The sequence below is a fragment of the Papaver somniferum genome, chromosome 2 (genome assembly GCF_003573695.1).
Source record: "Papaver somniferum cultivar HN1 chromosome 2, ASM357369v1, whole genome shotgun sequence".
NCBI classification, from domain to species: domain Eukaryota; kingdom Viridiplantae; phylum Streptophyta; class Magnoliopsida; order Ranunculales; family Papaveraceae; genus Papaver; species Papaver somniferum.
In genome coordinates, this window is record NC_039359.1 from 87839896 (window position 1) to 87856045 (window position 16150).

At 35.6% G+C, this 16150-nt stretch overlaps 2 protein-coding genes across 2 annotated transcripts; both read right to left on the reverse strand.

Annotated features, from left to right (window-relative positions):
• Positions 1-243: 243 nt before the first annotated feature.
• LOC113348314 (regulator of telomere elongation helicase 1 homolog) lies at positions 244-10422 on the reverse strand. Its single transcript, XM_026592029.1, has 21 exons — positions 10252-10422; positions 9888-10144; positions 8824-8963; positions 8561-8642; positions 8272-8419; positions 7375-7537; positions 6471-6647; positions 6219-6352; positions 5745-5790; positions 4725-4869; positions 4476-4630; positions 4288-4379; positions 4095-4202; positions 3889-3957; positions 3602-3688; positions 2785-2844; positions 2600-2715; positions 1692-1749; positions 1509-1616; positions 632-727; positions 244-281 (listed from the first exon to the last, which is right to left on the reverse strand). Exons 1-19 carry the CDS (start codon positions 10351-10353, stop codon positions 1539-1541), a joined length of 2217 nt encoding a protein of 738 aa, XP_026447814.1. The 5' UTR covers positions 10354-10422; the 3' UTR covers positions 244-281; positions 632-727; positions 1509-1538.
• Positions 10423-13750: 3328 nt separating this feature from the next.
• Positions 13751-14788, reverse strand: LOC113351571 (putative nuclease HARBI1). The gene has a single exon (XM_026595529.1). It carries the CDS (start codon positions 14786-14788, stop codon positions 13751-13753), a length of 1038 nt encoding a protein of 345 aa, XP_026451314.1.
• Positions 14789-16150: the final 1362 nt, after the last annotated feature.

The following is a 16150-nucleotide window of genomic DNA, read 5'->3' on the forward strand; positions in this document are numbered from 1 at the left end:
CAACTCTTTCCATATGGTTACTAATGTTGCTTCTACTGGCTGCAAGAACAGAAGATAATAAACCTTCGGAGCCATTATTTTCTGTCGAAGTAGCCTGTAGACAGAAAGTCATTATTGTAAGAAACTGCTGTTTTAACAAACTATTCGCATCACAGAAAATAATCATACAGTAAAACATTAGCTTGCAAATCAACAGCGTTTAGAAATTACCGAACGCCTTTGAGTTTTCATTGTGGAAAACATGTCCAGAGACTCGTTGACCTTAACCCCACCACTGTTACCTAGATAAGAAACTTCACAATTAGCAATATACACGTTAGATTGAGTTGCAATTACAATACCACGTCTCGCTAACATATGCCTTAAACCTTATGACTTCGTGGATGATAAACATTATGAAAGGCTGAAATCTGTTTGCACTTTGAAAACGGATGAATCTATTAGATAGATTGGTTGCCAATATTATTTGTTTACCATGGTATAGACTACACACAGAATGATTCTACAGTTTTCAGTTTGATGTACAATCAAACCCTTAAACCAGGTGTAAATTTTTAAAATACATAGACAAGATCAGGTTTCCCAACAGTGATTGCATCTAAATGTTAAAAGCAAGGAATGTAATGCATACCATGGACCAGATTTGATGACTGCGGTGCCGATAAACTATCCTTCTCTATGGGTTCTTGCATCCGTTCATTCAGCATTGCGTTTGTTGCATGAGAGCCTGCTTAGAAGAATTAAACTTGTTGCATGAGAGCCTGCTTAGAAAAATTAAACAACAAAAAGGATAAATGTTTTTGTTGAGCACAGATTTATCTGCCGTTTAAATAATTTTGTTTCGAAAAAAAAATCTCCAAAGCCTGATCGAGGGATAGTTTTTTTCCATTCTTCGCGGGAAAATTATGAAATTAATAAACAACGAAAACTGAAAATTCAACTAAAAGATTCTTAGACAATATCCAGTAATTTTGAGACTGCCGTTAAAAACCAAGGCAATATAATTCTGATGAGTAGTTAACTAAAAGAAGACATTGGGAAAGATAAGAAATTTGAACCACGCATGTCATCCATTAGTAGAATATCATACTCATACAAAAAATTGTTCCTGAACAGAGTTGTCGAAAATCAATTTGGTATTTACACAAGATTGATTCGCAGGGGACTAAGGATTGTCGACATGCCATTTATTTTATAAATTATCAAATGCTGTTTCTATTTGGTGAAAGAAAGTGATTTGACAAAAGTAGAACTTATTTTTTTGTGCAACTATATACTGATTTACTATTATATTGTACTACGGATGCATGCATCAGTTTTTTTGGGTTGCTCTAGATTTCAGAATACCATACTAGAAACTCAATCCCGTGCAGGCATGCACAAATCAAATGATGTCTTTGTGACAAACCAGTATCCTTTTTAAGCAACTAGAGTAAAAGAACATGCAAAACAGAATATGGAATTACAAATAGAACACAAAAAAGGGGCCTTGGATACATTGGACTTACGCTTTTGTATGTTCTGTGTTGACTTTGGCTTCATAGGATTAGAGATATCTTTATATCTCGGAAAAAACGAGTCAATGTGAAGACTGCTTCCCCAAATTTAGAGTAGCACTGTCAAAACAGCAGCTAAGTTTAGAGATAAGGATATGTGAACCAAATTGTTTAAAACAAATCCTGTGAACACACCTTAATATGAGGTTGCATCCAAAGCGACATTTGCTTCTGATTATTTGGATATGCAAACCTGTGGACACAACAGAAATGAGTTTATCAGATGAAAGTTTAAAACATAGCAATCTTCTTAATCCTGTGAATTTTGGATTGATACACTAACATGAAAGAGATCCTCAGTCTGGTTGATACACATGTGTCAATTTAGGTTTCCTTTTAGGATACGAGCAATAAGCCATAATACTAGCAAAAGGGAAGTTAACAGATCTAATTTAAAAGGGACTTAAAACTAATACCTATGCGAAACAAACATCAAAATTGGAACATATGAGTTGGGACAATGTGGCAATTAAAGAAACACTGAGATCCATCACCAAAATTTGTTTGACGCCTTTAACTTCCTAATGCACCATAGCATAACTGCTACTTTTTTTCAGAATACGGCGAAATGGGAATAATTGCTCATACATGCAGATAAACTACGCTAAACTCAGCAATTAGAGGTTTAGAATGCGAATCACAAACAAAATATAGATAAGATATATTTACTTAAATGTCCTACAATCCAAGACTATAAGTATGCTAAAGGACGTCCTCTGGTTTATATTTGTCGCACTACTTGTGGGTTGAGTCTAACAGAGGGATTCATAGCTTATACTGGTTTATCGTCCCGGTTGAGAGTAATAATTATTTTTCTAACCTTCCTGGGGAGATTGTTGGCGTAGTTTTATCCATACCACGGGGGATCCCTTACTTAAGATCGTATATGGTTTTTCTTGGGATTTCCTTAGCTTTGTAGAAAGGGTTTGGGCTACATCCTGCTTTCTTGTTCTTTTCTAAATTTGATTAACGTCTCTAGTCAAAAACAAATATGGAAGGGGATTTGCCTTAAATTTCAGCCAGAGATTAGTGTAAAACTGAACCTTTCGTCACAGAATATTATTGCTCCATAGTCATCGCGATGACGGATGACACGGCCTACAGCCTGATTGACAGCCCTTGATGCTTGCTGGCTGTACCACTCCTCTCCAGTCAAACCCTGCAGCTTTAACCATTAAAGAATAGGACTAGCTAGATTCACTATAACCAATAAGAAGATTGTTTTCACCTTTTGTCCATTCTTGTGTGACAAAGCTTGTTGATCCATGTATTCACGTTTAAGACGAACCTGCCATACAAAAATCAGGTTAAGAAATCCATTAAAGCATGACCTCATGCACATGAAGAGGTAATATGAGATAACACAATTTTTATTGAAGAAAACAGAATATCCAAATAAAGACAGTGCCTGGTTCAGTGTCACAGAATGAATATAAAACAAACATTCACCAAACAGCGGATACACCATAACCCAAGTTTGTAATTGCAGAACCCATGAGCAAAAAGTCTATGGGATCCTCAGAACGCCAATATGCATACACTATGGATAATTCACCTTACAAACTTAAAGTCAATAACACAGGTTTACTGCGTAAAAATATTGATAAACCTGTCATGACCACATTTCTCAGATGTATGGTTATCTCCTGAAACTTCAATCTCTTGTCAGGTTTAGCAAATTAAAACCACCACGAAACAAAAGGAAGACTTGAAGAGTAGTCAGAAACCAAACAAGCCAAAAGCCTAAAACAATATACAAATTAGAAGCTACACATGGGGATGGAGGGTTAAACTGACAGATACAGATCGAATTCTGACAGGCAGGAATGAATCTCATCGGCTCTAAGATTAGATAAATTTTTTGAACAGAAATAATCTTCCCAAACATTGCGTATGAGTGGACAGTCACGACTGTATCAAGAAGGCAGCTCAAGAACATATTGATCCCTAAAACAAATTTCAGAACACATCTAAAATACTACTTAGTGTGCCAAATGACATAGGAGGTTTATTAAGCGGGGAACTGATGCAAGTTTTGACAATACCTTAGGCTCATTCCTCATGGCAAATGGCATACCAATGATTATGACAGCTCTCCCAGCATGGTCGGCAAAATCTAATCCCTCGCTCACCTAACAGGCCAATTACATTGAATAAAAACAAAATACAACAGTTAGAACCATGTAAAAGAGGACTGACATAAGAAAAAAAGAAAGTACAAACAGTTAGAATCATGTATAAGAGGACTGACATAATCAATCAAAAAATTAAGTTGCAATCCTTCAATAAGATAATGTGGGTGAGTACTAAAATGTTGAACATAAAAACATACCTTGCCACGGCAAACAGCAAAAAAGATTGCACCAGAAGTAGAGGAGTCTTTTAACTTAGTAACATAGTCCTGCAAATGAACCATCACCCACCGAATGAGTAGATGATTTTTATTTACAGAGGATAATAGAAGAATCTTGTATCAAAGAAAATGTATATAAATAACAAAATTTGATCTTTCGTTTCTTTTTATCGTTCTTCTTTAACCTCAATAGCGGAAGAGAACAGTGAAGATTGCCTGGGTTCCACCACAGGCTGCTTATTTTTGCATATCCTTTCCCAGATAGTGGTCGAGTTTGTGGAGCCTGCATGACCCTAAATATTTCATTATCATTTTGGTTTCTCAATGATAGCCACGATTAATAACTCAAACAGTTGAAGAGCTTGATTAATTTAATACCAAATCCTTCCAGCAACCAATGCACTGGTCCAATAAGTAGTAGGATGGGAAGAAAACAAGAAGCCCATCAGGTACAATCCGAGCAAAATTTGCTGCAGAGCATGGAAAGTCACAAAAAAGGTATTAGCTTTTTAAACCTATGACAAAAAGACAAACTCAGTTTAGGGATCTTGTTGTCTTGTAAATACCAATAGCATTCCCAAGTTCTTGCTTATATTCTATGGAGTCTCGATTCCGATAAGAAGAATTAAAAGAGCGAGCAGATGGACCACTGGATACAACTCCAGCCCAAATTTGGTATGCAGAAATAACATGAGGATTCTCTAACCGGATAGGAAATTCTCTACAAATGCAATCAAGAAACACTTTTGAGTACGAGGAATCGAACAAGAATTGTTACGGACAGAATAAACTGTACAACTATAAAACAGACTTACAACTTCAGTTCCTGTGCGAACGAGTCCAACGGAGATAATGTGCCAGATGTTAAAATGATAGAACCAACACCCAACTTGGAGAATTCAACCATTGTGATCCCAGGATTGAAGCACCACCAGCTGAGCGTTTTTGATGTCTTTTTGGCTAAAACAGCACCAAGTACATTACAAACTATAAATGGATCTGTGGACGGTTGAATCTTCACTTTCGTTTTTTTTTTTTCTTTTTCCTTTTTTCTTTTTGGTTCAACACAGAAATTAAAGGGATAAATTATAATACAGGTCGAACAATCTTAACAATTCTGATAGTGTTACATGTGCCAACGTCATGATTTATGTGAGTGCTTGCGAATGAATATGTTCAACAGATGCATTCTGCAAGGAATTTTATATTCAGTCATCAACAGAACCACTTTCACTATCGCATCTAATGTATGTGACTGAGCATCATCGCACTTATGTTGTTGCACCACAACCAAGATAAAGTGATTAACACGGTACTATGTTATAACTTAGTAATCAGTTGACAACAGTGGCGGAACCAAGGGTGGGCTAGACCTGGCTCTAGCCCACAAAAAATTTTAAAATTAGTAATCATCCCTTTGCTCATCTCATGCTTTATGGTTACTCCTACACAATATTTAAGTTTAGTCCGCCGAATTATTTGTATTTGCATAGTTTAGCTCACCCAAGTCTTAGTATTTGCATGGTTGTACCCACCCAAGTCCTAGTATTTGCATCACATCTCTAGCTCTATACATATGTAGTAGAAAATAAATACCCAAAAGTAGTACATGAACCAAAAATCATCGAGTTTGCATGCATTTAAAAAAAAAAATCTACACATTTGATTTGCTAAAAAAATATATATATATTTAGCCCTCCCCAATATTGAATCCTCGTTTCGCCACTGGTTGACAAAGATCAAAAGCAATAATAAAACCCGAAAGGAGAAATATGGATCAAGCACATACTATATACACTGATTCTTGATCTTCAAAAAATTTGTTTGCATTATACCTTTAAAGGATTCTGAGCCATAGGCTTCAACTTCTTGCACGTGAACCTTCATTCAACAAGAAACAAAGAAAGTAAGAGTCATACATCCAGTTGTGCCCACGTAAGGGAACCACAGGAAGATAATCGACATGGAGTTGTGACCACAGAGATCGTCCTTGAAAAAAATAGGAAAGACAAATGAAGTAACAGTTGAATAATTGCAGCTCCAGTAATAGTAAGTTTCTAATTCTCGATAAAACTGGATGGCCATAACCTCCCAACTTTTGATCGGTTTGGAAGTAAAAGTGATGTGATTTTAAGCAAAGATAAGCTACATGGATATTACCCAGCTTGGAAGAAGGAATTCTTTCAAGTTGCGGCTATGTTACTAAGTTACTTAAGGACCTTAGTGACACAGCAACACCAATACTATGAGGTATGTAAGAAAATGGCAATAATCCATATCCTACAGGATCACATAAGACACCAACTTACACGGTAGGATTTTGAATGAGCCATTTCACCATTATTGAAGATTGTCTTAAGAATGTCACTCATACTTTCCAGCCGGCATGCTGTGGTGCTCTTTTGCTTGTTGGTGTTTGATCCACTTTCAGTTGCACTTTCAGCTAAATTTGATTAAACAAAACTAAATAAATAAATTTGCCGTCTGAAATGTCTAAGAGAGTATTTAACACTGCACCATATAGGTAGCAAAGCTCAAGACAGAAACCTAATTCAGCTTACCATCCTCAAGAAGCAAAGAAGCGTTCTCAATTATATCGATTAGCATATTTGATGTTTCGTGTGTGATGTTTAGTTTAGCAAGTAACTCATATATGTAAGGCCCTGGTCGAGTAAAACCCAATTCTTTGGAATCAATAGAAACTTCAGCTATCCGCTTCTCCAGCTTCAGTAAGAGAGCTGTCAGCATTGAAATGTAAAAGTAAAATAGATGAAATATAAAAATAAACACGATAACACGTTGGCAACAAAGTATTAAGAAAGAATAAATAAATCCTTATACCAAATAACTTTGAAGAAAAATGACCAACAGCACCGACTGGTCTAAAGAAAAATGTTGCAACTTGCAAACAATATTTTTTTTAAAAAAATTGAGTTTAAAATTGTTAGAAGCAGTATGATTCCCACTGTAACTTCTCAGTTCTTTCCTGATTTATAGATACCTGATCGTTAAACTCATTGGCATACTATTTTCAGTCTTTGGAAATATCAAAAGCGGGAAAACTCAGAATATTGGATATTTATAACTGGGATTTCATACTGCATTAAAGAAGTATATCTACACCTAATAGAATGACTACAGCACGTGATGCAAATAGTTAGAGAAGCTTCAAATAGGTTTTCCATTTACAACATTGAAAAGGAAGCAGCAAAAATAAAAGGAGAGAGAGGCCTGGCGGAGGTGAGCTCAAAATCCTCACTGAATTACTTAAGGAAGTCGAGCTCGGCTGGGAACTTGATAAGACCTTTTACTTAAGCAGAATCACAAACGAAAACAGACTGCCAGACTTTAATAACAGGAACCTCTAGAACTAACAAGCAAATAAGGAAATTGAACACTTGCACCACATGCAGATAGAAATCAGGCCCATCAATTCATCAAAATTTAAACTGCCTACTCATTTACCTTTAAGAATAGCAAAGTTATCTGGATTCAGAGATTTTTCATTTGATTGTTCAATTGCCCTCCTTGCAACCGCAAGGTCAATACACTTTTTTGCTTCAGATATGCAAGCAGTAAGCAGCCCAGATGGCAGGTCAAAGGAGGCTGCATCTGCACAAATGCCTTCCTGCAGTCCAAAAGATAATATACTACATACATTAGAAGCACCTGCATATCATGAAATAAACAAGAAGGCAAAATCAAAGACTGTAATCAAAATGACATGCTTGCATGATACAATTTATAATAGGATCATTTTGGCTCAGGTTTTGCATGCCCTTTTCTGTTCTATACTTACTCTGACAATTCATTACATTTATTGAGTTCAGGGTGTGTGCTCAGCTCAGTTTATTTGGTACAAGAAGAATTAGATAAAATGTTTTCTGTTTTCCTTTTGTTGGTTGAATTGGTTTTGTGTGTGGTGCTTTTTCACCCTGCTTACACTCTGCTGATGCGATTGTGTGGAGACGATGCAAAGGGGTTTCTTTATCAGGAAAATTTCCTTATCACCTAGATCAACAGTATCTGTTGGATCATCTCCATGGGATGCCCATATGTTGGAGTTAATGGTTATAAGAATCATTGCAATAGGTCTTTTCTTGAACTATAAAATGAGTAAGCAAAAAAAAAGACCATGTAATCCATCTGTGAGTGGACACTTCTTTGGTATAAAACCTAACATGAGGAGTAAGGTCGAGTGCAGGACATGTGAACAACAGCACAGGCCTCCTACAATTATCTTTCCTTCCTTTTTGTTTTTATTGTAGAGATAATTGGTATTACTAGAGTACTTATGTAGAAGAGAAGAAAAAAATAGAGTAAATCCTATTATCACAGAGAAAAAATCATGAGCGGTCTTACCAAGTTGTGGGCTTCATCGAATATAAGTACACTATTCTGAAAGTCAATTGCAAGAGATCCGCGGTTACCATGGTCGATGAGATAGTTATACGGAGCAAATACAATATCGACAACCTTGTGGAGCTCTCGAGATACGTAATAAGGGCACCTGTGAAGTGGTTTAAGATTCCATACTTCAGTGAAAGAAAACAAATAATATCAACCAAGAATATGTATTTGTAGCATTTTAATAATAAACCTATTAGTAATAGCTCTGTTAAAACAAAGATGTCAGAGAGTGATAACATACGCTCCGTGACTTCTTCCAATGTTGACCAGGTCCTCTATATCAACAGGTTCATCTCCAAGATAAGGATTACCCTTTAAATAGTCTAATAAAAAAAAGATGAATGATTACATGTAACATAAAACTGAAAAAGAAAAAGAAAAATAGCATTAAAAGTGGAATAGATCCAAAACATCAAAATTCAAGTTAAGTCAAAGAAGCTTTCAACTAATGGAAAGAGTTAGTCGGAAAAAAAAAAGTCATCTAAACGAGGTAAAATCCCAAACCTGGAACTTGTCTTTGATGTTTGCACTCGCGTTTTTTACAAATGAAATGACAAGCATTTGTTTGAGCTTTCCCTTGAAGCATTTGTACATCATCGTGAATGCACAACTGCTCCCGCGAACCTAGCACAGTCATTTTGGGCCTGCAGGTTCTCTAACATTTAGGAGTTAAAATATTCGGATTTCATGCAGGCAAAGATAAAGCATCAAAACAAACAAGACACCAGAATAATGCAGCAGTTAAAGGTACTGGGACAAATAATTTGAGTTGTCGTCGGGAAGAAAAGAATAACTGCAAGAAAATGAAATAAGTTTTTTAAATAATATGGGCACAAATAATTAAGCTTGGCATGTTCAAAATCTTACAATAAATCAAGGTTATGCAAACCTTCCTGCTGGTATCAGCCCTATTTCCTTGGTTTAGCGAGCCTTTGGTAAGAAGGTTTGAGCCTATAGTCATCACAGCTGACCTCTTAAGCTAATGCTTCAGACCGCATACCACCAAAAGTGACTAAACCATTGAGTCACTCTAGACAAGCAACACAATACTATGTTGTTACACATAGGGTTTTCAGTGACAGCAACTAAGGCAAAAGTTCCAAATGAAAATATATCAGCATTACTGAAGTTGATAAATTCTGCTTTCGTTGGGGACATGTAGCCCCATAACTATGTTCTTACACAAAGGGTTTTCAATGAGAGCAACTATGGCTGAATATACAAATGATGATATATCAGTATATTACTATTACTCGTGTGGGAAACTTCACATTTCTGACGGGGCTGTACTGCTAATTGGAAAAAAAAAAGTCGCACGACTTTTTTCATGTTCTTCTTTATTTAAGATTTTAGTATTGGGAAAAGTGTGAAACCTATTTTGATTGAAGATTTGACTTTGCAAACCACGCCCCAACTTGTCGAACCAACATTTTGGAGGTTTGATTCGTCATGTAAGAATACCATTTTTGAAGAATACATGGTGATATCAAACTCATTCACATACAACAATAACCATAAACAATGCAAGTTAAATTATGAGTTCAATTTTATAAAATCATATATCTAACCTGTAATTAGTTCTTTTCAATTCTTGAATAACTTGCTGGAGCTGGCTATGAGTTCTTGAAGTGTACACTATAGTGGGTAAACCAGTCTGTTTCTTTTCAGATTGTGAACTTGGTCCATCATCTTTATTTCCTTTACCCTTAAATGCAGAAACTCCATGAGAGAAGGCACCTAAGCTTTTTCTCCATGCTAATGTTGCACAAAGAAGACATAATGTTTTCCCTGTACCAGTTGGACTCTCCAATAATGCATTAGATTTCTACACATAAAAAAAAAAACACAATAAAAATCAATTCTTATCACCAAAAATGAAATAAAATTTCGATCTGCTGAAAACACAATTAGGGTTTAGTTTGAAGAACTTACAGTTTGTAAAGATTCAATGACTTTTTCCATGTAAACAATTTGACAATCGTATGCCTCGAAAGGGAAATCGACATTGATTCCCCTGATTTTGTAGATTGGCATCGAATTTCAACCAATGATTCACCTTTTGAGAGTGAAGATGGGAAAACCTTGAATCCAGAGAAACGTTGGTTTCCGACCAACCCTAGAAAATGAAAAAACCTTTACAAGGTTTTAACATTTTAACAAGAGTGCCTCGCTCCCGCCAAAGAGGGTATTTTTGTAATTGCATTCCGTAATAGCTAAGAATGCGGTCGGATACACCTTCATAAGAGCAAGTCTTACGGTGGAATCCAACCTATTCTATAATGTGGAAAATTCATGGAATGTCAAGTCTAATGGCTTTCAAATTGGGTTTTCCACAGAAAATCCAAGCAAAATTTCATGGTTTGGTGGAAGGGTCCGTGGAATCCATCCAAACACCAATAAGAATAGCGCTGAACGCCAATAAGATTGGCGCAGTAGAGGACAAGAAACGCTAATATGAATAGCGTTGAACGCTAATCAAAATAGGGTAAGTCAAGCGCTAAAAAGAATGGTGTTTAGCGCTATTAACAACAGCGTTTTCTTAACGCCATTAACAATAGCGTTAAGCGCTATTCACAATAGCGTTAAGCGTTATTCACAATAGCGTTGTGCGCTATTAACAATAGTGTTTCGTGTTATTTAGTTTTCCTATACTCTTCTCACATCACTCCTGTTTCTTTACCTATAAGTTGAAAATAAAAAATCTTTAAAAATACAAAACAAAATTTATAAATTTGAAATTAAAACATGATTTAAATTAGCTAATTTTCATTTCATAGATTGAGTTACATGGATTAAAAAAATTAAAAGCGACGTTACATGGATTGAAATAACTAATATTTAGTATTTAACATGATCTGATTTTCATTGTCAAGTTTCATCATTTCTCAAAGTTCGCTTCATCATCGGTAAGATCACGATATTTAATTTCCGAGAGCGGGATGGTTCTTAAGAATTTGGTACACATGATCATATGCAAAATCTTTGTTGTTTTGTTGAGAATATAGAGTTTTAGCATGTGCCTCCTACAAAATAAAAAAAACATAATCTCTCATTTAGAAAATTAATGACTTAAAATATTATTTTCAATTATCCGTGGATAATTGAAAATAAGAGGTTCCATTGAATAATACTTACAACTTCTTCTAACGTCCATCCTCCTCCAGGCATATTTGCATAAATTGAATGTATGATACCCATGTAAACTTTGGTTTGCTTTTTTATCACCGACCACCTATTTTGAATACTTTGTCTTGTTTTTCTGTTTTCATTACTACCCGCTTCTTCTACAAAGGCTTGAAGCACCCTTTCCCAATAGTTGTTGACTCCTTGATTTTGTCCAACAATCGGTTGGAGACTAATTCTCATCCAAGCTTTGGTGATTGCAACATCTTCATTTTTAGTGTATGCCATACCTGCACTTGATTGAAAGAAGGTTTGGAATTAAAAATATAAAATCAGGAGAGATATGAAGCAAAGAAAATCTTGAGATTTTGGGATGGTTTGATTTGTGTTGAAGATGCCAATTTATAGATAAATTTTAATTTTGAAAATCTGACCGTTGAAACGCTATTGAGAATAGCGTTAAGCGACATTCTTAATCGCGTTTATTATGAGTCGTTGATTAGAAGGAGCCGTTGAGAATCCAATGGTGCAGAATAAAACGCAATTGAGAATAGCGTTAAGCGCCATTCTTATTTGCGCCAAACGCCAATCTTAGTTGCGCTAATCACAAAAAACATCCAGAAGCCACTCGACTTCTCCTATCCTATACTTAGTTTTTTTTTCTAGTCTCTCATTTTTTCCTCTTGAACAAACTAGTTTTTTGGTTTCATATATTGAATCAAATCAAAAAGAAGATAAAATTGAATGAAATTGAAACTTGATTGATACTAAAAATACTTCAACTACATTGATTCCACTACATCAAATTGAAAAAAAAAAAAAGATAAAAACATAATTGAAGCTAAATAGTTCCATAAGCTACATGGTTTCATATATTGAAATGACGAACATTGCTAGTGCTAGGATAACCATAGTTTGCACCAAGTGTTCTAGGAGGATAACCATGTTTTTCCAAAATCTTATTTTGTTTATCCAACATAAATTGATGCTTCCATTCCGGCAAGGTCTCAACCTCCACATCCAACACTTCGAGTTCATGTTTCTCCAAAGCTAAATCCACGGATTTCTTGTGTGTCTCTGCAATAGTTAATAAATATTATTCTTGTCCATCCAATCTTTCCATCTTCTTTGCATTCTCTTCACTAAAATGTTTCAAAATACGGTCGGTTTCGTCGTTGATGGCCGATAGCTCCGAAGCTTCCCTTTGTTGAGCCCCTTTTCCCGTTGGTCGACAAGGGCCATCCTCTTCATACCATCTTGGGTTTCTTCTTGACGGAACATTACTTGTGGAAGCATTAACACTAGGAGCCTCCGATTCATCTTCCTCATTTTGGGTAGGATCAAATTCTTCGGGATTGAATCCGGGAACATGGGCTTTGAAAAGTCGGTACACCTCTTCATTTCTAAAAGGTTTTCCCTTGCTAACCTTACTATATTCCAATCTAGCTTCACTCTCCTACAAAAAACAAACAAAAACCCAAGTTAGAAATCCTTCAATAAAATAAAACGATATACATTAAGAAATCTTAATAAAACTTACAAGATCATCAATTCCGCATCCGCTTGCATTGTTTCTATGAAAATTTCTTAAGATACAAACCCACTTTTTGACATATTTTATCAAAGTACCAAATCTATTTTGCAAATTATGAACAGTCCTATCATACTTATTCCCAAAGCTGCTTACATACGTATTGAATACCCGCTCCCAAAACTGGTATGATTTTTGATCAACTCCGGCAACACCATCAAGTGTAATGCTTATCCAAGCTTTGGTGATTGCAACATCTTCGGGTGTAGCATATTTTTCCATGGTTAAAAAAAAAAGTCTGAATTGCAATGAATTTTAAGAAGATGGAGAAAAAAATCTAGAGATTGAAATGTTTTGGTCTCAGATGAGAAGTGATCAATTTATAGGGAGAATTTCGAATTCAAAAAAATAGCCGTTGAAACGCTATTGTTAATAGCGTTTTTTTTTTGTGAGTCGTTGATTAGAAGGAGCCGTAAAAGATCTAATGGTTAGAAATGAAACGCAATTCTTAATAGCGTTCGACGCTATTCTTAATAGCGTCAAACACTCTTCTTATTAGCGCTTTTCTTGAAAAACATCCAGAACCTAAGCCAATTCCCCAAGTTCCATACTTAGTTTTTTTTTTTCTTCTCTTTTGAAAATTCATACTTAGTTTTTTTTTCTTCTCTTTTGAAAACAGTGAAAACCATAAATAATACAATGAAAATCTTAATATTTCTTAATTTTAAAATCTAGAAATCATAGGATTGCTTATATACTGAAAGTTCATTCGAAATCTTAAGAAAAAAGACTAAAGATGTTCTTCGAAATTTTACGAAAAAAAGACTGAAGTTGTTCTGGTGGGTAAACATCAGTAGGATCGAGTTCACCATCTGAACCGTCAAAATCATTTGGTGGCGGAGGGGGAGATTCTGGTGGCATTTCACCGTCTCTGATACCTAGTCCATGTCGTATCCAAATGTGTTGAACGAGATCATTGCGGAGTTGAAGATATGCCTCATCATTCCTTAACTCGTGGTATGACCTCGGTATTCCAGTAACCTGTCGTATTGGTTCGTTCACGACTTGATCCCAATCTAAGTTACGTCTTTCATTCTCAATGACCATGTTATGCAAAATCAAACAATCCTTGATAATAAAGTTTATATGCTCCCTATCCCAGTAAAATGATGGCTTTTTTGTTATTTGGAACTTGTTTTGGAGAGTTCCAAAAGCTCTTTCAACATCCTTTCTCTTTGCTTGTTGGTATTTATTGAACAACGTATTAGCTGGCTGATTTGGAAGAAGAATTTTGAATGACTGCACAATATAAGACAATCGTGGATATATATTATCTGCCAAGTAGTAACCCTTGTCGTATTTGTGGCCATTGATGCGGTAATTACAAGGAGCAGCTAAACCATTAACCATCTTATCAAAAAGTGGAGATTGAGTCAAGACGTTCAAGTCGTTGTTCGACCCTGGCATTCCAAAGAAACCATGCCAAAACCACCGATCATATGATGCCACGACTTCTAAGATCATGGTAGGTTTTTTCTCATTCCCACGGAACGTACCTGCCCATGCTGTTGGAAAATTCTTCCACCGAAAATGCATACAATCAACACTTCCAAGCATTCCAGGAAACCCTCTAGCCGCATTTTCTGCCAATAGTCTTTCTGTGTCTTCTCTTATAGGAAGTCGCATGTACCTTGGACCAAAGCGGCAAACAATTACCCCGGTAAACCTCTTCACATACATATAGACGGTTGGCGCTCCAATACGGACATAATCATCTGTGCTATCAGCGGCTATACCTTTACACAGACATTTCATTACGCATACATCTTCATATGGGGAGCGTGACCAAGTTTTCCGGTGCAATCAACTCGGAAATCAAAAGCAGGATCCTCTAGTTGTTGATTTTCTCTACTTTTCCATCTACTTGTAACGGCGTGTTCCAATCTTCTACGACCATTTCCAATAGGAATTCTGGTTAAGTGAACAAAATCTAAAGAGGTGAAACCAATTTCAAAGTTTGGGAAATGAAACGAATTGGTGTTATACCACCACATCTCTATGATTGCATAAGCTAGTTGTTGATCAACTCTCTTAATTCTAATTTCAAAAAATCTTGCAAGCCCGGAATTTTGAAGAACTTGACTAGCTCTTTCATGAACCACCACACGATTATATAAATCTTCAAGATCTTCTAGATTACTGCTAAACGTGATATCATGTTGTGTATCAAGTGGGTCTATACTTGTAGAAATATGTTTCTCATCCCATTCTTTTGAACTCAAGATCATATACACATCCATATCCATAATCTATACAAAATCATCAAATAAAAACAATATAGTCACACAGTACACTTAAATTATTTACATAATGTAACTAAAACATGTTAATTCATTATCTTATGGCAATTTCACAATGTTCATCATCTAAAACCCTAAATTACACAATTTTCTTCATCTAAAACCCTAAATTACATGTCAAACTCGTCATTGTTAAAATCAAAATTGTTATCATTCATCATACAATGGAGTATCATGCATATAATCAACAATAATATCATCTAAAGCCCTAACATTTCATCAGACCATAAAATAAACTCAAATTATAATTCAACTAACCTCTCTTTGGATTCTCAATCAAATTGAGAAATTGAAGTATGCTTAGATTCCTTATGACGCAAAGAACAAACCCTTTGAAACTACTTCATTGATTTGAACCATGCTCTGAGAATTAAACAAGGGGGTTTTTAGGTTTTGGTTTTTCTTTTTTTTCACTCGAGTAAGATGAACTGGGAAGAAGAAGAAGGGTCGACGGTTGTACTGTATAAAAGAATCAAAAAGCGCTATTAACAATAGCGTTAGGCGCTATTAACAATAATGTTATTTAAGCGTTGTTAACAATTGTGTTTGGCGCTATTAAGAATAGCGTTTTGACCGTTGACCTGGGTCAAGCGCTATTCTTAATAGCATTTTCCATGCGTTATTATTATTAGCGTTTTACGCTATTCTTATTGGCATTTCTTGTATTCCACCATTACACTTGCACTTCCATCCACAATTCCAAGTGATGAGGTGGCGTGGAAGATGGAGGATGGATGGATTCCACCATAAGATTTGCTCTAACTCATGAGTAATTTTTTGGTCTTCTAGAAGTAAAAACAAAAAAAATCATAAGTTA